The sequence below is a fragment of the Dromiciops gliroides genome, chromosome 3 (genome assembly GCF_019393635.1).
Source record: "Dromiciops gliroides isolate mDroGli1 chromosome 3, mDroGli1.pri, whole genome shotgun sequence".
Lineage (NCBI taxonomy): Eukaryota > Metazoa > Chordata > Mammalia > Microbiotheria > Microbiotheriidae > Dromiciops > Dromiciops gliroides.
Window position 1 is genome coordinate 34014464 of NC_057863.1, and position 20431 is coordinate 34034894.

At 37.3% G+C, this 20431-nt stretch overlaps 1 protein-coding gene across 3 annotated transcripts in view; it reads left to right on the forward strand.

Annotated features, from left to right (window-relative positions):
* Positions 1–20431, forward strand: part of ECT2 (epithelial cell transforming 2) — a 61361-nt gene that overhangs the window by 22554 nt on the left and 18376 nt on the right. For all 3 annotated transcript variants that reach the window (XM_043995028.1, XM_043995029.1, XM_043995030.1), the window contains 5 exons: positions 5598–5734; positions 7938–8057; positions 16747–16815; positions 17775–17885; positions 19280–19376. In XM_043995028.1, coding sequence (XP_043850963.1) covers positions 5598–5734; positions 7938–8057; positions 16747–16815; positions 17775–17885; positions 19280–19376 — 534 coding nt within the window. The remainder of the gene's footprint in view (positions 1–5597; positions 5735–7937; positions 8058–16746; positions 16816–17774; positions 17886–19279; positions 19377–20431) is intronic.

Consider the following 20431-nt stretch of genomic DNA (forward strand, 5'->3'; position numbering starts at 1 on the left):
TATATATATATATATATATATATATTTTTTTTTAGTGAGGCAATTGGGGTCAAGTGACTTGCCCAGGGTCACACAGCTAGTAAGTGTTAAGTGTCTGAGGTCTTGAACCCAGGTTCTCCTGACTCCAGGGCTGGCGCTCTATCCACTGCGCCACCTAGCTGCCCCTGCAAAATATGTGATTAATCAGCAAAATGGATAATGGAGAGTGAATGTGCTATGCAGTCAGAGGCTGTTTTCATGAATTTTTCTTTGAGGATATGGAACTTGAACTGTAAATCTAAGGATGGATTGAATTCATATAGGAAGAAGGGAAGGTACAAAGCATATATCGGGATAGTCAGTAGATTCATTTGGAAAAATTGTAAGGTTTATTTAGAGAAGTAGGAAATAAAAGAATAGAAAGGTTAGTTAGAATCATGTTGTAGAAGGCCTTGAAAACCAGACAACAGAACTCATTTACTTTGTCATTCAGGGAAGAGAATCTTGGAGATCTTTCAGCAGATAGAAGGGGATGATTAAAGAGGATGACCTGATGTGAGATAAGATGAATTAAAGAAAGTAGACAATGAGGAGACTAATGCTCATTATAAGGAGAGCAAAGGATGTCAGATGTCAGTGAGATTGAAGAGAAGAAGGTCCTTAGAAGACTGTTGGTCGGAATGAGGCATTGAACCAAGATACTATACAGATGATGGTATTATTAGCACGAATGGAAAAGGGCTCCGGGAAGAAGAAATGTTGGGTAGGAAGAGAGTAGCAACGATTGGATGTGTTGGCAGACTGTTTAAGTGTAATTAGCACTCAGTTTGAAAAATGGCACTAGAATACATAGCTATGGCTTGAATCAGATTTGAGGACCATCCTCCTAGAGGCCTTGGATGAAACCAAAAGAAGAAACATAATATCTAGAGAGAGTGTGTGCAAGGTGAAAAGAGCCAGTGACCTCGGATTAAATTTCAAGAAATAATTCCTTACTGGGAAGAATAGCCAGTGAAGGACAGAGATGGATCAAGCAATTATTTAGATGAAGAAATAGGCAAGTAGGGAAAGAGTGAGGATTTCTATATCATTAAATGTAATAGTTACACATGAAAAGAAAAATGAAAATGCAGGAAGATAATTAACAAAGTTTTAGATAATTTCTGGGAAAAAATATACACTAAACCTATGAGGCAGCTACAATTTTTAATCTGAAAATCATGCCCTACCCACTCTCCCCCTCAAAAAATCCAAGGAAAATAGTTTCAGCTTTAAAAATAAAAGATTGAATAATTTATTTCTCTTACTTAACAGACTGACATACTTTTTAGATATGTCCCAGAAAACTCCGGGAAGTTAAGAAAACTATCAACTAACAAGGTCTCTTAAAATTTAAGGTGTAATAAAAGTAAGAAGTAAAATACCTGAATCCAAGAAGGGTCAGGAAAAGACAAGTTAATAATCCCCGGTCTGGTTTTTGCCTTTGTTTTAGGAAGTTTCTTAATTCTCAGATAATCCTTCTCCTCTCCTACCTCTCCCATTCCCTCCTTTTTTTCCTATTCCCACATCTGGACTTTGGTTTTTTAAAAAAACTTCTTAAACTATATTTTTGTGTTTGTTCTACGTTCGTGGTAACAGATGGGACCTCATTGCTTTGGGGCAGTTTTTTTATTTGTGCCTTGTTGGCTTTCTATTGATTTCCCTCACAGCATCTGTTACCAATTTTACTTCTGATTCCTTTACTCTTATTAGATAATATAATATACATAAAGCCCTTTATAAACATCAAAGCACAATACAAATGTACATTTTTTTTTTGTTTGTTTGTTTTTTTTGCAGGGCAGTGAGGGTTAAGTGACATAACTTAACACAGGGTCACATAGGTAGTAAGTGTCATGTGTCTGAGGTCGGATTTGAACTCAGGTCCTCCTAAATCCAGGGCTGGCTGGTGCTTTATCTACTCCTCCACGTAGCTGCCCCACAAATGTACATTGTTGAAGAAATCATTAGATTACTTTTCCCTCCCATTTTAGTACTCAGTGTCACCACTTGCATCATGTCTCCCCCCTCCACTTGTATATCTTCGTTTTCTTCATTAAATACTGGTAGAGCCTATAATTTGGTTAGTTCTCTCCACCCATGTTGACTGTAACATCTCTGTAGCTTTGAGAATTATGGCAGAGAAGTCCATTGGCATCTATGCTAGTAATAAGCTTCTCCAAATTTAACCAGGCCAATCCCCAGTCACGTAGACTGTCACCAGACTCAAACCCAGTGTTGCCAGATATACTGCCTGGCTAAGATTGTGCTCCACTGGCATACCCTTAGGGAACCTATAGTTCCAGAAGCAAAAGAATAGAACTGAGGATCCCCCCCACTACCACCAAATACATTGGTCTTCATCTTGTCCTTCCTCTTCTTTTAATGGAAGAGGAGGGACCCTTGTTTCCAGACTAATCCCCTTACTGGACTCTCTTGATGGTATTTCTCTTATTTCTTTGACTTCATTGTTTTTCCTGGGGTAGGGGAAGAAAAGTCATTACCAGATTATGCATGTGTACAAAGCGTGATTATTTTTTAGTTGTCCCAAAACAGGTAATGTGAATAATACATTTGGTGATGATAGTTTTGTGCTATTGATGCTTCATATTTGCCTGAAAGGAAAACAAATTTCCTGGCCCCTTTTGAAGGAACTACTCATGATTTTCTTTTCTTTTTCTCTGAAGACCCGAGTTGTTTATTTTCAGATTTCACAGTGTCAAGTGTCTTTCTCAATGATCGAATTGTTTTGGTTTTGACTGATTAACTTATTTAGTCTTCATGCATTAACATACTTTGAATGTTGAGAAATAGGATAGTTTGTTATATATTTGAGAATAGTTGCTTATGAATTTTTGTGATATCATTATTGATGCTCAGAGATTTAACTTCTAATCAGATGAATGCAGCACTTGCATGGGATAGTTTTCCCCACCAATTTCCAGTAGGTATTTTGGCAGAAATACCCAAAAGAAAATTGGAATATTCTGATCTCTTGCTTGGGATTCCAGTGACCGTATGCAAACACTAGAGGTAGAAGCAAACATAACTAGTTCTAGCAGTTCTTTAGTGCTTTACTAAAGTCACCATTTAAAATCATCACTGCTTTCATAATGACTTTTTGGTCATTTTTTAAAAAAAGTCAATTGCTAAGAACATAATTACTATCATGGGGATCTGTGAAATTATTTGGTATTAAAAAGAGGTTTTCATACCCATTATTTGGGAAACATCATCTTGTACTTTGTTCTGCTTTTCATCCCTTTTTCTCCAGTGCCTTTATCTCTTCCTTTCAGTTAGCACCTTCCCATCTGCCTTGAGAGGTAGCATGAAATAGTAACTTCTGTACTTGGAGTTATCGAGGGGGGATTCTGGGCAAATCACTTCCACTTTGGAACCTCATTTTCCTGATCTCTACAAGGGTGTCAATAATACAGGGAGTAGTTTTGATGATCAAATGAGATCAAGTGCTTTGTAAACTTCAGAATGTCATATAAATGTCTGTCAGTACTACTATAGATATGCTCTTGTCTCCTTAAAAACACAAATGTTCAAACACACAGCCTTTTGTTAAAGGCTTTCCCTAGTCTTGACTTGGTTTCCTGTGTAACCTTAACTGCCATTGCTCTTCAATAAAATCCTTTGCCCCAGCAAAAATAACACTTCACATGTATATAGTGCTTTAAGATTTGGTGAAGACAAGAAATGCTAGTGTGTGGAAGCACTCTCTGAAGTGAAGTGACTGAGCTCTGATCACGTGGATCACACTTGAGGCAGTATTCAAACCCATTTCTCCTGATTTCCAGATTCACCCCTCTAGTCTGCCATGTTCTCTCTCACTCTAGACTCTATTTCTGAAACATGAGAGGCATTTTCCCACATGTCCTATCTGTCTTGCCTAAAATAAAAGTGATCCTTCTTTCCTCTGGTCTCCCTAGCAGTATTTAGGGAGGTAGCAAGGGTGCAACACGAACACTTGATTTTGGATATTGGAGATTTGAATCCCAGGTCTCCTGTTTTACTAGGGCAGACTTGGGGAAACATTTGATCTTGAACTTGAGTGGGACAAAATGACTGCCTACTCAAAATAAATACCTGGAGTCAGAGAGTGAAAGTAGAAAAGAAAACAGAATTTCTTCCTTTCTCAAGAAAGGGCACAAACCTGAATATGGCAAGTGCACCACACAAGCTCAGAAGTAAACCTTATATACAATTCCTAATGTAACACCCCCTCCGACTTCTATCTGACTCCCAATGGCTGGTCATTGAGACGTACAATCTATACATGACATCTAACCCAATCAGAAAAGGAAAGGGAAAGTTATATAACAACAAAAACAAGATGCAGGTATTCCTAAAGTTAAATAACAAAAAACGGGACATAAAATAAGTAGAAAAGCAGTAACAATAACAGAATATTGAAGCAATAACAGGTTATAAACCAAACACATAAACAACGGGATGCACCACCTGGATGTGATTTTTCTGAGAAGAACACACTGCTCCCCCCTATCTCTCACAAACTGAATGTAAAAAGAACACAGTAGTGGCCAACCCCATAACTCAGATTCTGAGAATCCAGTCTTCCTGCTTTGGGCAGTACTGGGCTGACAGCTGCACAAGGACTCAGTTTCTCATCTGTAAAAGGAAGCATTTGGATTTGATTGCCCAGGCATGGGCATCCTACCTTTTATGCTGTATTTTGTAAGTTGTGTCAAAGAAGTAACTGTGCCTTTTATAACCTTGAAGAATCCTGCGCAGCACCTAAAACTAGGGGCTTCTGGATAACTGTCTGTGGAATGGAAGATCTTTTTTGGGCAGGAGTAATTTTCTTTTCCTGTCCCCAACTATTAGTTATTGAGGGCTTGATCTTTTCAAAGGCATTTTGCTTGGGTTTCAAGCAAGAATCGATAGTAATAAATACAAAAGGGAAATAGGTTTCCTTTCTTGGCATAGGATATTATTTTTTTGTAAAAACCTTTAAGAAGAAAAGTTCTTAATTAGCAAGTTTTACTTAAAAAACTCAAAACAACCCAAACTTTGGTTTCTTCTAAGAGAATTTGAAGTGACTGTTAAAAGATACACATTTACTATTATGATTAGCAGTTTGATCTTATAGCGTATAGTTTTAAACACAGATGTGGAATTTATCTTGGAAAGACCTGCTACTAAATGTGCTGATATATGGACATTAAATATTGAGAAGTTAAGGAAACTTTCAGAATATGGTATTTCTGAGTTTCTAAAGACAATTTTGACGTGGAAACCAATTTATGTTAGGACTCTTGTGGTGGGGAAAATAGCACTAGATTAACAGGGAGGAAACATGATTTCTAAGGCCTGGCCCTGCTACTTGTTGTGTGGTTTCTTTTTAAAATGTCACTTAAACTTTTTTTCTCATTTTCCTTATGAAGCTGTGAGAATCAACTGAAATGTCCATTTAAAAGTAGAAAACACTTCACACCTAAAGTACTGATTTGGGTACATTTGTATGAGTAACTTGTTTAAATCTATTGTTAACTGAGTACATTTTGCCTTTAGAAAATTAAAAAATTCTTCTTCTTTTTTTTTTTTTTAAGAAACGCCAAAATCTTGTACTAAGCCTTCCAAAAATTCTACTCCTGTTCCTCCAAAGCAGTCAGCAAGGTGGCAGGTGGCAAAAGAGCTTTATCAGACTGAAAGTAATTATGTAAATATACTGGCAACAATTATTCAGGTAAGTCCAACTTGGTGGGGCTTGTTTGTGGTGAATATTCCTGCTGTAAAATTCAAAATATACGTTTTAGAAAAAACTGTGAAGAAGAAATCTACAAATATGATGCTAAAATGTGTGTGACCAGAATTGGAACTGGTGACAGCAATGCATTCTTCTGAAAGCGGTCAGCCCAGTGGTAGGCTTCAAAGATCATACTCCCAGAGGAATAGGGCTTCTGTTCACGCACGATGTATTTAAAGTGTCTTGTCACTGGTCTGAGGAGGCCCTTGTGAAACTCCGTCTTCACAGGAATAATCTCAGTATTGGACATCTTTTCCATCTCACAGTTTACATTAGAACTTAGTAAATATGACACGTGAACCTCTTCTGTAGCAGTCTTCTGTACCGTCAATGTTCATCAGGTAGCTTTGGAGGCAGAGGTGATGGTCACTTCAATCCGGTTGACCCCTGTGAACGTAAATATGGCTGTGCTCCACTGTGTGGGAAACAGGATACATCCTTTGTCATTTGGGGGCCAAGAAATTGGTAGCTGAGGTAAACCCAGGGGTAATGGAGATATTTTGTTATTTAGGTCTTTCTTGTTTCCTGTTTTGCGCATTGTAATGTTTACAGTTATTGGCAAATGATTTGTAACTTGTGTAAATTCTGTTAAGCCAGAATAAAATGTGGGGTTGGGGGAAGTAACAAAGTTCTAATTAGCAGATCAATTAAATTCACCTGCTGATTGAGTAGAAGACTTGGAGTCAGTGAGTTGTTCAGTCCTTTCTCTTCCCATTTGGGGTTTTCTTGGCAAAGATACTGCCATTTTCTTCTCCAGCTCATTTTACAGATGAGGAAACTGTGGCAAATAGGGTTAAGTGACTTGCCTATGGTCATATAGCTAGTGAATATCTGAGGCCAGATTTGAACTCGGGGAGAAGGGTTTTCCTGATGCAGGCCTGGTGCTTTATGCCCTGGGCAGTCACATAACCTCTCTAAGCCTCAGTTTCCTTATCTGTAGAATGGAGCATAAACCTGTTTCAAACATCACACGTGAGGATCAGATGAAAGAACATGTAAAACTCTTTACAAACCTTAAAGATCTGCAAAAACACCATCATCACATCGTCATCATTTTAGAAGCCCAGGGCACAACAGAAAGATGATACAGCATTCATAGCTTGGAATGCTGAGCATGAATTTATCAAAGCTTTCATTTGAAAGACCTCGATTGAGGAATGTAATTCTATTGCTAAAAAAAAAAGTACAGTAGATTTTTGCTCCTCGTGGTTTGTAGATGGATGTTCTAGTTAATCTAAAATTTGGGTAGGGTTAGATACTTGATTGTATTACCTACTTTCAGGGAGTTTTTTAACATAACAAAATTTTTGCTTCCCACGTACTTTAGAATTTCATAGTGCTTCTGGGCTATCTTTATGAGTCTCCATTGTAGTTGTACTAGAGGCGTTCTGATAGACTGGTTGGCTGACTAGAATGTTGAATGAACCAGCAGTTATTTTTGTTAGAATTAGTATATCAACAGAGAAGTACACTATGAGTTATCAATTTTGAACTCAAATATTCCTTTTAATGCTTTGAATAAGTTTTCAGCAAACAAGTAGCTGTCAGAAGGGCAAGAATATAAAAAAAATCAGGCAACTAAATATTGAATATTTTAGAAGTAGATTTCTGGAAAGTGTGGTTTATATTTTTGTTGAAAACCTTTTGCTTTGCCTAACCTTTATTTCCCAATATATCCCTCCCTATCAGAAAGCCATCCCTTAGAACAAAGGGTTAAAAAGTCAGAGAAAAGGGGAAAAAATAGTTCAGCAAAACTAACCAGTGCATTAAACACATTTTTGAATGCTTATAATTGTCTGAAATTTGATTACTTTTTCTTTTGGGGGATGTACTATTTTCTTTAGAATAAGTATGCTCATTGTGCTAACAACTTTAATGTAAAATAAAAATTATTATTACAAAATACTGGAACTATATGATTAACTCAATAAAATCTGATGTAGTATTGGGCTAAAATATGTATCTGATAAAGAGTATAGATATATTTGAAAATGTCATGAAGGAAAAAATTTTTGATTTTAATTTTGGGGAGGTTGGGATGGAGAGTCTTCTCTTTTCTTCTTACTCCTATTTGTCTTATATATAAATCACTATTTTTCTTAGCTCTTAAACCTATGTATTTCCTCCTGCTTACTTTCTTTAGTTATTTCAAGTTCCATTGGAAGAGGAAGGACAGCGTGGAGGACCTATTCTTGCACCGGAAGAGATTAAGGCCATCTTTGGTAGCATTCCTTATATCTTTGATGTACACACCAAAATCAAGGTAAGCTATTTTACAGAACAAGATAGCATGTTTTAATTTTTTTAAAAAGGGCTTTAAAAGGAATATAGATGTGCATACCTGTACGTAATTCCCTTTGAACTTTAGCATTCTTGGAGCCATACATCTGCTATGTGGCCGTTACTATTTTTTATATTAATCACCTAAATAATGAAGATTGAATGTATCATTGGATCCTGCTACTGTTTTGTTCTTTTTTTTTTTTTTTAAGTGAGACAATTGGGGTTAAGTGACTTGCCCAAGGTCACACAGCTAGTAAGTGTTAAGTGTCTGAGGTCAGATTTGAACTCAGGTACTCCTGACTCCAGGGCCAGTGCTCTATCCACTGCGCCACATAGCTGCCCCCCCCCCTTTTTTTTCTTTTTTAAAAACAATTTTAATAAGCATTTTTATTTAAAGTTTTGAGTTCCAAATTCTATCTCTCCTCTCCCTCCCCTTCCCCTTCCTTGAGGTGGTAAGCAATCAGATATAGGTTATAAATGTGCAATTATGTAAAACATTACCATATTTTATTCAAGAAAACTTGAATAAAAGAAAAAAATGAAAGAAAATGAAAAATATCATGCTTCCAGTTTGTGTTCAATCAGTATCAGTTCTTTCTTTGGAGGTAGATAGTATGTTTCATTATTGGTCCTTTGGGATTGTCTTGGATCATTGTATTGCTGAGAATAGTTAAGTCCTTTACAGTTCTTCATCCAACAGTATTGCTGTCAACATGTACAATGTTCTCTTGGTTCTGCTTACTTCACTATGCATCAGTTCATACAAGTCTTTTTTCAAGTCTTTCTGAAATCATCCTGCTTGTCATTTCGTATAGCACAGTAATAATCTATCACCATCATGTACTATAGCTTTCTTAGCCATTCCTCAATTGATGGGCATTCCTTTGATTAACCACCACAAAAAGAGCTGCTATAAATATTGTATAAATAGGTCTTTTTCTCTTTTAGGGGATGTCTTTGGGATATAAACCTAGCAGAGGTATTGCTGGTATAAAGGGTATGCGCAGTTCTATAGCCCTTTGGGCATAGTTCCAAATTGCTCTCCAGAATGGTTGGATGAGTTCTATTGTGTTTTTTTAAAAAAATTTTTGTTTTGCTGAAATTTGACAATTATTGTAGTAGACGGGATTACTTTTTGATGTTTAGTCATTTAGTTGTGTCTAATTCTTTGTGGCTCCATATGGGGTTTTCTTGGCAAAGATACTGGAGTGGTTTGCCGTTTCCTTCTCCAGTGAATTAAGGCAAACACAGGTTAAGTGACTCGTCCAGGGTCACACAGGTAGCGAGTGTCTGAGGTTGGATTTTGAACTCAGGTCTTCCTGACTCCAGGCCTAGCTTTCTATCCACTGAGCCACCTAACTGCCTCTGTTTTTTATTTTCTTTCTATTTAGGCAAACAAATATGTACAGTCCAAGAAAAGAGAATTATTATTTTTTTTCTTTCTTGACATTATCTCTAATCAAGTATCTATAGCCTCCCTAGAGGTCATTATTAATTTCTTCTACAGCTTAACCACTTTGTTAGACCAAAACTCTTGATGTTATTAGACACATTTCTTTTTCATTGTTCCTTTAGTGAAAATTTAAGTTTGCCAGAATTTCCCTCCAAAGCAATGCTGCTTAAAATCACAAGGCCCTATAATGTGAAATAATTGGGAAAACCGTCTGAAGTATAAACTATTTTTTGAGAAATATAATTTCCTCATAAACTATCACCAGTAAATATTTTAAACTACAGTATAAATTAATTCTAATAAGTGAAATGAGAAGTTAATGCAAATGAAGCAGACAGTAAGCCTTTATGATAGAACAAATAGTTCTTAAATCTCTTATAGAGCTAGAAAAAATAACAGAATTCATCTGGAAGAACAAACGGTCAAGAATATCAAGGGAACTATTGGAAAAAAAATGCACAGGAAGGTTAGCTAGCTGTACCAAATCTGAAGCTTTACTATAAAGCAGCAGTCATAAAAACTATTTGGTACTGGCTAAGAAATAGAGTGGTGGATCAATGGAATAGGTTAGGCACAGGAGACACTGTAGTAAATGACTTTAGTAATGTACTTGTTTGATAAACCCAAAGACTCCAACTTCTGGGACAGGAACTCAGTATTTGACAAAAACTGGAAGATAGTCTAGCAGAAACTAGGCATAGACCAACATCTTACACCTTATTACTAAAATAAGGTCAAAATGGGTACATGATTTAGACATAAAAGGTGATACCACAGGTAAATTAGGAGAGGAAGGAATAGTTTACTTCTCAGATTTATAGAAAGGAGAACAGTTTATGACCAAACGAGATAGAGCATATTATGAAATGCAAAATGGATGATTTTGATTACATTAAATTAAAAAGTTTCTATACAAACAGAAGCAATGCATCCAAAATTAGAAGGGAGGCAGAAAGCTGGGAAACAATTTTTATAGCCAGTATTTCTGATAAAGGCCTCATTTCTAAAATATATTGGGAACTAAATCAAATTTATAAGAATCCAAGTCATTCCCCAATTCAGAAATGGTCAAAGGATATGAACAGGCAGTTTTCTGATGAAGAAATCAAAGCTATCTATTGCCATATGAAAAAATTCTCTAAATCATTCTTGATTAGAGAAATGCAAATTGAAACAACTCTGAGGTACCACCTGACACCTATTGGATTGGCTAATATGACAAAAAAGGAAAATAATAAATGTTGGAGAAGCTGTGGAAAAATTGGAACACTAATGCATTGTTGGTGGAGCTGTGAACTGATCCAACCATTCCGGAGAGCAATCTGGAATTGTGTCTAAAGGGCTATAAAGCTGTGGATACCCTTTGACCCAGCAATACCACTTTTGGGTCTTTTTCCCAAAGAGATCATAAAAAAAGGAAAAGGACCCACATGTACAAAAATATTTATAGCAGCTCTTTTTGTGGTGGCAAAGATTTGGAAATTGAGGGGATGCCCATCAATTGGGGAATGGCTAAACAAGTTGTGGTATATGAATGTAATGGAATACTATTGTGCTGTAAGAAACAATGAGCAGGTGGAGTTCAGAGAAACCTGGAAGGACTTACATGAACTGATGCTGAGTGAGATGAGCAGAACCAGGAGAACATTGTAAACAGTATCAACAAAATTATGTGTTGATCAACTGTGATAGACTTGACTCTTCTCAGTCATACAATGGTCCAAGATAGTTCCAAAAGACTCATCATAGAAAATGCCCTCCAAATCCAGAAAAAAAGAACTATGGAATCTAGATGCAGATTGAACCATACTATTTCTCTTTTATTGTGTTTCTTTTTTGTGGTTTTTTCCTTTTGCTCTGATTCCTCTTTCACAGCAGGACTGATGCAGATATGTTTAATATGATTGTACATATATAACCTATATCAGATTACTTGCTGTCTTGGGGAAGGGGGAGGGAGGGGAGGAAGGGAGAAAAATTTGGAACTAGAAATCTTATAAAAACAGATTTTGAAAACTATCTCTCCATGTAACTAGAAAATAATAAAATACTTTTATGATTAAAAAAAAGTTAAATCTCATAGAATTTGAGGGCACACTCAAGGACTCTTTTAATTTCTTCAGTCTTGGGCTTGGGTATGGGCCTGCAAGAGATGGAAGAAATTAGCCTGAAAATCTCTAGAAGTGGAATAGAAAGAACTCTGGACTAGAAGGCAGGAGCCCTGGGTTCTGATTTCAGTTTTGACCCTAACTAGTTGTGTGTTCTTGTCAAGGTCATTTAACCTATGACCTTTGATCTCTTCATCTATATCAGTACTTTATCATTCCCTCTCAGGTTAACATTTCCAAAGTCCTCTTGCATTTTTTTCACTTTGTAGTTGCATCCTCTGCTAATACCTATGGCAGTGCTTGGCATATCATAGCACTTAATAAATACAGATTGGTTGATAATATATTTAATATTATGAGCCAGTAAAATAGTATCAGGATGCAGGCAATTCTATTTTAAAGCAAAAACTGAGGCGAAAACAGTTCTTAGTCCCAGTTATATGTCTATCTTCCTTCAGCTTTACTACTGGAACTGTTTGGAATCTTTGTGGTAAGTGGCTACTCCTTCTTAAGCTTTGTGAATTCAGGGAAAGCCAGCATGGTCTTACATTCATATTCAATTTTCAGAGAGCAGATTTTCATGCGTTCTGAGAGGAGGTAGATAGTAGATAGGATCTTATGATGTTAAATTTTCTGTGGTAGGAAAGCCAGCCCAGGAGGGATGGAGAAATATTCAGAAATGGAGTTCTAGAAATAAAGAGAACATTATGTGGATGAGGGAGCAGGGCAGTTGTCTAAAGAATTTGATGTGGATCACAAAGAAGTCGGCCAAAAAAACATTGTTAAAAAACTGAGTTTTAAGAAAAAATGTCAAAGAAACAAGCAGGCCTCATTTTAAAAGAAGTACTACAGAGTCCTCTGTTAAAATCACAGTCGGCTGAGGACAACAGAAAAGGAACTTTTTTCTTAGGTAAACAGAACTTCTCCTTGGGGAAGATGGGGCACTTACTGGTTGTGTGACCCTGGGCAAGTCACTTTACCCTGTTTGCCTCAATTTCCTCATCTGCAGAATGGGCTGGAGAAGGAAATGGCAAAACTGCTCCAGTGCCTTTGCCAAGACAACCCCAAATGAGGCCAAAGTCAGATGTGACTGAAACAGCTGAACAATAATGGTCAGGAAACTGTTCCTTCGATCAAGGCTGAATTTATCTCTTCTACCCACTGCTGTCACTATGGAAAACAGGAATATTATGTGGACAAAGAAACCTCTCTAGTAGAACTGGTAGATCGTATTCTTTGTCTCTAAGCTCTGTGCTGTAGTGGATAGAGAGCCAGCCTTAGGAAGACCTGAATTCAAGTCCTGCCTTTGACACATACCAGCCATGTGACTCTGGACAAGTCATCGAACCTTTCAGTGATCCCTGAATTACAGAAGAATTACTTGTCTCTATTTTTAGATGTTTCTTATCAGTACTTTCTAAATCAAAATCAGAAGTCTACACCCAATAAGAAACAAAAACTTTGTAATTGTGTATAATATAGTTTATTTGATTAACAGCTTCTTATTTCTTTGGCATAGCATTATATTATTATCAATGAAAATATCTTTGTTGTATATAGTTCATTGTTAAAATCATGGTATCAGGGGCAGCTAGGTTGTGCAGTAGATAAAGCACCGTCCCTGGATTCAGCACTGGCCCTGGATTCAGGAGGACCAGAGTTCAAATTCGACCTCAGAAACTTGACACTTACTAGCTTTGTGACCCTGGGCAAGCCACTTAACCCTTATTGCCCCACAAAAAAACAAAAACAAAACCAAACAAACAAAAAGCAAAAAAAAACAGAAATAAAAACATGGTACCGGAGAACCATTCCATACCATATAATGTTTTCCTGCTAGTACTGTTTTTGTTTTCATTTGGTTTTTTTGTGGGGCAATAAGGGTTAAGTCACTTGCTCAGGATCACACAGCTAGTAAGTGTCAAGTGTCTGAGGTTGAATTTGAACTCAGGTCCTTCTCAATCCAGGGCCAGTGCTTTATCCACTGAGCCACCTAGCTGCCTGGCACTGTTTTTTACTCTAATATTTTTGAAATACATTGTCCAGTTTAATATAACCAGAGCTATCAAAGATGATGATTATATTTTTCCTGTTCTAGACTTCAGAGACTTCATTTCCTGAGAGAGTTAAAAAACAGAACTTAGTTACTTACCGGATTTTCCTCCATGTTTTGTATATTAACTAGGTTTGGGTCTTTATGTACAACAATTCCATCCATTCAGGTACTTACTATTTACCTTACTTGTGACTGCATGCTAGGTTATGGCCAGGAACGAAGGAAAAACAATCAACAGTTTCTGTTTAACCTTGTGCCAGGTGTGGTTATATTTCTTCACCTGCTTGCCCATCTGTATCCCCTCTAGAGGTGTAGGAAATGACTAGGGTGAATTACTTAGGTTTGTTGTGGTTTATTGCAATATCAGCTGTCCAGTCACCCTGGGTCCCAGCATTCTGCAATACACTGTGAGCTAATTGGGCATTTATGGCATTTAGGCTATGACTACTGGTAGTGTTCAACACCCTCTGCTTTTCCTCTTCATATCACCTCAATTCTTTATGTTTCAGGGAAAGTGATATTTTAACTTGTCTGGAATGAAATTCCAAAGGAATTTCAAAGGAGAGGTGATTAATCTTTACTGAAATTGGAAAGGCAGATGGGGGTGGAGTTGTAAAGAGCTTTTAAAGCTAAACCAAGATCCTAGAGGCAATAGGGATTCGTTCATTGGAGTTCGATTAGTAGAAAAACATTGTCAGGTCTGAACAGGACAGAAAAATCTTCACGTGGTTAGTTTGGAAAACAGCAATTTAAATCATTTAATCAGCAGTTCTTTATTAAATATCTAATTGATGCCAGGCATAATTCATTGTTTTCTTTCTGTTTGGTCCATTCTAATTTTTAGGGAATCTTAGGTAAAGTTCGGTATCTCTTGTGGCAAGTTGGTAATTCTTTTTTTACAAATTCCTCCTTTATAACTCTCATTTTTTTTTCCAATTCTTTTTTTTCTGTGGCTCTCATTTCATTTATAGTACATTTAGAAAACTCTTGCATCATTTCTTTTAGGAATTCTAATTGATCTTGTGGGCAAGTTACTTTTTATCAAGGCTTTGCTTTGAGTTAGTGTCTTAGGCATCCCTGGCCTCATAGTAGCTCATTGTCTTTTTTTTTTTTTTTTTGATTAGTCATTCTTTCAGTGTTTTGTTTTGAGTAATTTGGCATTTATCATTGCTGGCTTACTTGGGAGTTCTGGTCCAGGTACCAAGTCTGTGATCAGATCTGAAAATCTCTGTGACAGACGTAGCTTGGAGGGGTACTGAGTCTGGGTCCCTGACTTTTCAGGGAAATCTCTCCCTGTTGGTGTGGGCCTGGGATTGCATGATCTTCTGTGATTGTCTCTAAACTGTCGACCTGTTTCTAAGCTCTGAGTACCTAACCCATGATCAACTCTGAGTGACTCCATACTACTGCCCTAGCTCAGGGCTTTGGGAATTGAGTCCATGAAAGTAGCCCGCAGTTCTTGCCCTGGTCACTTCCTGATAGCTTGAATTTGTGATCTTGGACTGGAAAGCTGAGTCGCTGTAGTTTCTTCTTTGGCTTCCCATTCATCATTACTTGTTCTGACATTCTTTTTAGAGCCTTGTTGTAGTTTTGTGGAGAGCAGAGCTGTACAGTGTCTTCCTACTTCACCGTTTTGGCTATATGCTGTCACAGTCATTTTGTGCATCTTATTCAGCCATGGAGCAGTTGTGATGTGTATCCATGGAGGGAGTAGCCCCATGAATGAAATTAGAAATGTTGGAAATACTGAAGTGTAAAATGTTCTGTAGCATGCATATGCCTGTCGGCTAGTACTCATCTATCCAATGACCTGAGATTTATTGAAGAATGTTGGTAGTGGTGTAAAGTGTCTGCGAGAAGAATTTTCTTGTTTCTGTCATGGGACAGAAACTAGTTTAAAAATAACTAGAGGGGCAGCTAGGTGGCGCAGTGGATAGAGCACCGGCCCTGGAGTCAGGAGTACCTGAGTTCAAATCCAGCCTCAGACACTTGACACTTGCTAGCTGTGTGACCCTGGGCAAGTCACTTAACCCTCATTGCCCTGCCCCCCCCCCCCCCAATAACTAGAAAGAGGGTTTTATAAGAAAAGATATTCAAGGATCAAGTTATGCTTAGGGGGAAACACTTTCAGACTTGATGACTTCAGATCATGATGAAACTCATTGTTTCCTCATTATTTAACAGGCCATCATTGTCCAAGTCATAGAGCTAATTTCATTTGAGAACAAACAGACAAATAGGACCAGCTCAAATAGGTTAAATTTAATGTGTAATTTTAAGAGTTATTGTGGGGTGGTGGATAGGGACTCCAAGCCATTTGTAGATCTATATCAGGGGAAGGAATTTGTCCAGCAGGAGGTCCCCTTACTCCTCACAGAGTCATGGGTTCAGATCAAATCTGTAGTGATTTCCAAAGGCAAGCAGTGTGATGTAGTAGAAAGAGCACTGTTTAAAGTCAGAAGACCTAAGTTTAGATCCTGCCTAGCCCTCACTTCTTATGTGACCTTGGCCGGGCCACTGAAACTGCCTGGGCCTCAGTTTCTTCACCTGTAGAATTGAGGAGGCCTGTCTAGATCACAAAAGTTCTTAACCTGACTTCTATAGTTTTATCTTTTAAATTATTGACAACTATATTGCAATATAATCGGTTCCTTTATCATGCTATATATTTTATGTTATGAATTTTAAAAAATTATTCAGAGAAGGGGTCCAAACGCTTCATCAGACACTGCCCGACAGTTCTGTGACATAAAAAAAGCTAAGAACCTCTAGGCAAGATAGTCTCTTGGAAGGACACAAGGTATAGATTGATGATTCTTTCAAATGTGCATGTAGGGGCAGCTAGGTGGCGCAGTGGATAGAGCACGGGCCCTGGAGTCAGGAGGACCTGAGTTCAAATCCGGCCTCAGACACTTAACACTTACTAGCTGTGTGACCCTGGGCAAGTCACTTCACCCCCATTGCCTCACTACAAACAAAAACAAAACCAAATCAAATGTGCATGTAACAACATGTTGTTAGCCTTAATCTTATGCTCCATTTTGTATTTCAGGAGGACCTCGAAGACCTCATTATCAATTGGGATGAAAGCAAAAGTATTGGTGATATCTTCCTGAAATATGTGAGTGCTTACTAAAAGAATAATTTTCACACTTAGAGTAATATATTGTCCAACTCTGTGTTCTACTTAAGTTAATTTTCCATATTATAGAAGGTTATCAAAGTATTGAAAGTTATTTTAATGCTAATTAAGGTAAATCTTTCTTTAAAATTCCTTGTAAGATTATACACTCTTATGCTTTCTTATACTTGGAGTCCCCAAAAAGTCTTAGTGCATTTGTAAGCTATTAAAGCTCATAAGCTTTAATATAAGATTTAATAGCATATAGCTGTACTAAGACTTTCTTGGGACAACCTGTATAAAGAACACTGATCAGAATTCTTTTTCTTGTTGAAGGCCATCGTTATAAACATCAGTGATTGTACTTTATTGGAGCACAGTGGTTCAGTGCCATTGAAGTGTATAAGCTATCCTTAATCTGAGCACTTTCCAAGTACTTTGAGTTTCTTATTTTATAATCTGCTTCCCTCCCTTCATTATCCATTTTTAATCACCAATAATAAGAGAAGTGTGAATCAAAAGAATCCTGAGCTTTCACATCAGCAATTTTTGTCAAAGATCTCTTTCTTATATATAGCAAAGAATTTATTCAATTTTGGTTCTTCTGCATCTTTTCCCATCTTTCAGAAATTCTATGTTAGTGTCAAATGCAAACTTCTGGCTTTGTTGTCAAATACTCAGTTACTTAGTGTATATATAGATGGAGGGGAACGTCAGACGCATTTTCTTGTGTGTTTTGATTATTTCAAACTGAGTCCTATTGCAACCCCTCTTTTGAAAAATGAACAAACGAATCCCAAATGTTAAGAGTTGGTGAATATGAAAATATTGGTACCAGTTAATTTAAGAGTAACGTTTGTTAGGTTGGAACTTTTACCTGAAATTGCTAAGTAATTTTACAGTGTATAGAGAAAGTAATTAAAACATTCATTATGTTGGCTTCTTTTTTCCACTTACAGTCAAAAGATTTGGTGAAAATTTACCCTCCTTTCGTAAACTTCTTTGAAATGAGTAAAGAAACAATTGTTAAGTGTGAAAAACAGAAGCCAAGATTTCATGCTTTCCTAAAGGTAAACTGGTATTTAAAAAAAATTATCTTGTGAATCTCCCATATATCATTTTGAAAGAGTTTTATAAAAGACTTACTAACAAGATTCAGGCATAGCTCTTTATTAAGCATTATTTAGGTATGCTCGTGTTTTTAACAGCCTGCAGTGGGGAGCATTGGGGGGAAAGAGGAACGAGTTGGGGGATAAGTAGCCATATTGTAGTGGACAGAGGCTGGCTCAAAAGCATTTTCGGACACATCCCAGTTGTGTTACCTGAAGGGAGAGGTGCAGGACAGGTGCCACGCTGTATCGGCACAGGAATTGTCCTCACTGGAAGCTCACTCTACCAAGGCGATCAAAGGCCTAGAAGCTGGGTAAGTATGAGTGGGTCATTTGTAAAGGGCAGTGAAAATATCTGTGTCCAGGAGGTGGGTGAGGTTGGCTCATCTGTGGCTCGACTATGCCAGTGAAGGTAAAAATTGTGCTAAATGCAGAACTGATCATCTGTCAGGGATGTCTGCAGTCAGTGAGACATTGGATTAGATAATTGCTATGTTTACTCCCAACTCCCAAATTCTCAAAATGAACTTCTTTCAGTTAGAAATAATCAGTGTAACTGATTCTGTAATGTCATATGAAGACTTAAGATTTTTCATAGTAATTTTACAAACTTTGAAAACTTATACCATGGTCTTGAATGGAGTTAAGGCCTTGGCCTGATAGGAAATTATTAAACTTATTTCTTCTTTGAGATATTAACTCTTGGCCTACCAGAATGCCATTTCAGACAGCAGAAGATATAATTTTAGGACTTAATGTCCAAAATGGAACTTAATAATTTTCCCCCAAAACTCTCCTTCCAGACTTCCCAATTTTTCCCCTCTCAGTCTCCAAGGTTTGCACTCAGCTGTCATCTTCAGCTCCTCACTGTCTCTCGTGCTGTGTTCAGTCTGTTGCTGGAGCCTATTGATGTCATCATTGTGACATCTCTTGAATACTTACCCTTCTCTCCTCTCACACAGGCCTCCATGTGTTTCCATGATCAAGACTTTCTCAGTCTCTTAGATCCAGGTGTTTTCTCTGAGTGTCCTCCATGTTTGGAATGCTCTCCTTCGATACTTCCCTGGGTTCCTTGAAATCCCACCCAAAACCCCACTTTCTGCAGGAAGCCTTTCCCAATCTTTCTTAATTCTAGTGCCTTCTCTGTTACTTTTAATTTATCCTGTGTATAGTTTGTATCTATTTGCTTGTTTTCTTCTCTATGAGATCATGAGCTCCCCAAAGGCAGATAGTCTTTTGCCTTTCTTTTTGGCTCCTGCGCTTGGCACATAGTACGCTTTATAAATGCTTATTAACTGACTGAAATGACTATTTTATGTTTTTTAACAATTATGCAAAATATCATTTATTTCTAGATAAACCAGGCCAAACCAGAATGTGGGCGTCAAAGCCTTGCTGAACTACTCATTCGACCTGTGCAGCGGTTACCTAGTGTTGCTTTACTTCTAAATGGTACTTTTATGATATAGTTTCATTATATTTTAGGGAACTGAATTTTCTAGCAGAAGAAAATTGGCCAATATATTCTTGGATTTAGGATTTAGTTTTACCTTTTAAGTATCCTTACTTAGAAGTGGTAAGGTTATTTATTTATATTCCTCTTTAGTTGAGAAAGAGAGAAAATGAATGAATGAATGAATTCTTAGGTGAAAGAAATATGTGCAGTGCAGAGACCTTTTAGCCCATGAAATTTGCTTTTGAGATTTTCCAGGACTCTTGAGGTAGAACCACATGTATGTGTCCACACATACATATACACATGTACACATACGCGCACACACACAGGCACACGCACACGCATACATATACGCACATATACACACGCACACATATACACACACGCACACATACACGCATACACATACGTATGTACATACATACACGTGTACATATACATGCATACATATCCCAAGTAGAAACCCAGGATAAATTTTTTCCTTCAGTATTTTGGAAGAGGGAGTGTGACAAGTAGAAGAACCTAAGCAGTCAGGAAATTGGCACACTGAGGATTGAATTCATTGAAAATATACATACTAAATTTAGAGTCACCAAAAAAGAAATATATTTTTATATCTAGTATATAAGTATACTGCGTTTTATTAAAGAAAAAATATTCTTGGGTCACATTTGCATAATTATTTGACAACATGCTAGATTTCCAGTCCTAATGTGAGTCATTTGGAGGAAGGAGCCTTTTTCCTTTTCCTTCCCCCTTCTCCCTTTTCCTACCCTAACCTGGGTTTTTCTGTGATGTTATGTCATCTTAAATAGTCTTCTGCATTATAAGCAGGCTTGCATTTTTATTTTAGTAAAAGAAGGGAAAGGGGTAAAATAGTGTAAGTAATCAGTCAATACATTGAAAAAGGCTGAAGATATGTGCCATGCTCCACTTGTGGCCCCCCTACCCCTGCAAGGGGATGGGGTGGTGTTGTCTAAGCATAACTTCTTTATAGCTGTGTGCGTTTGTAATTTCTCAGCATTCACTTCTGGGTTTTTTGGGTAGTTCT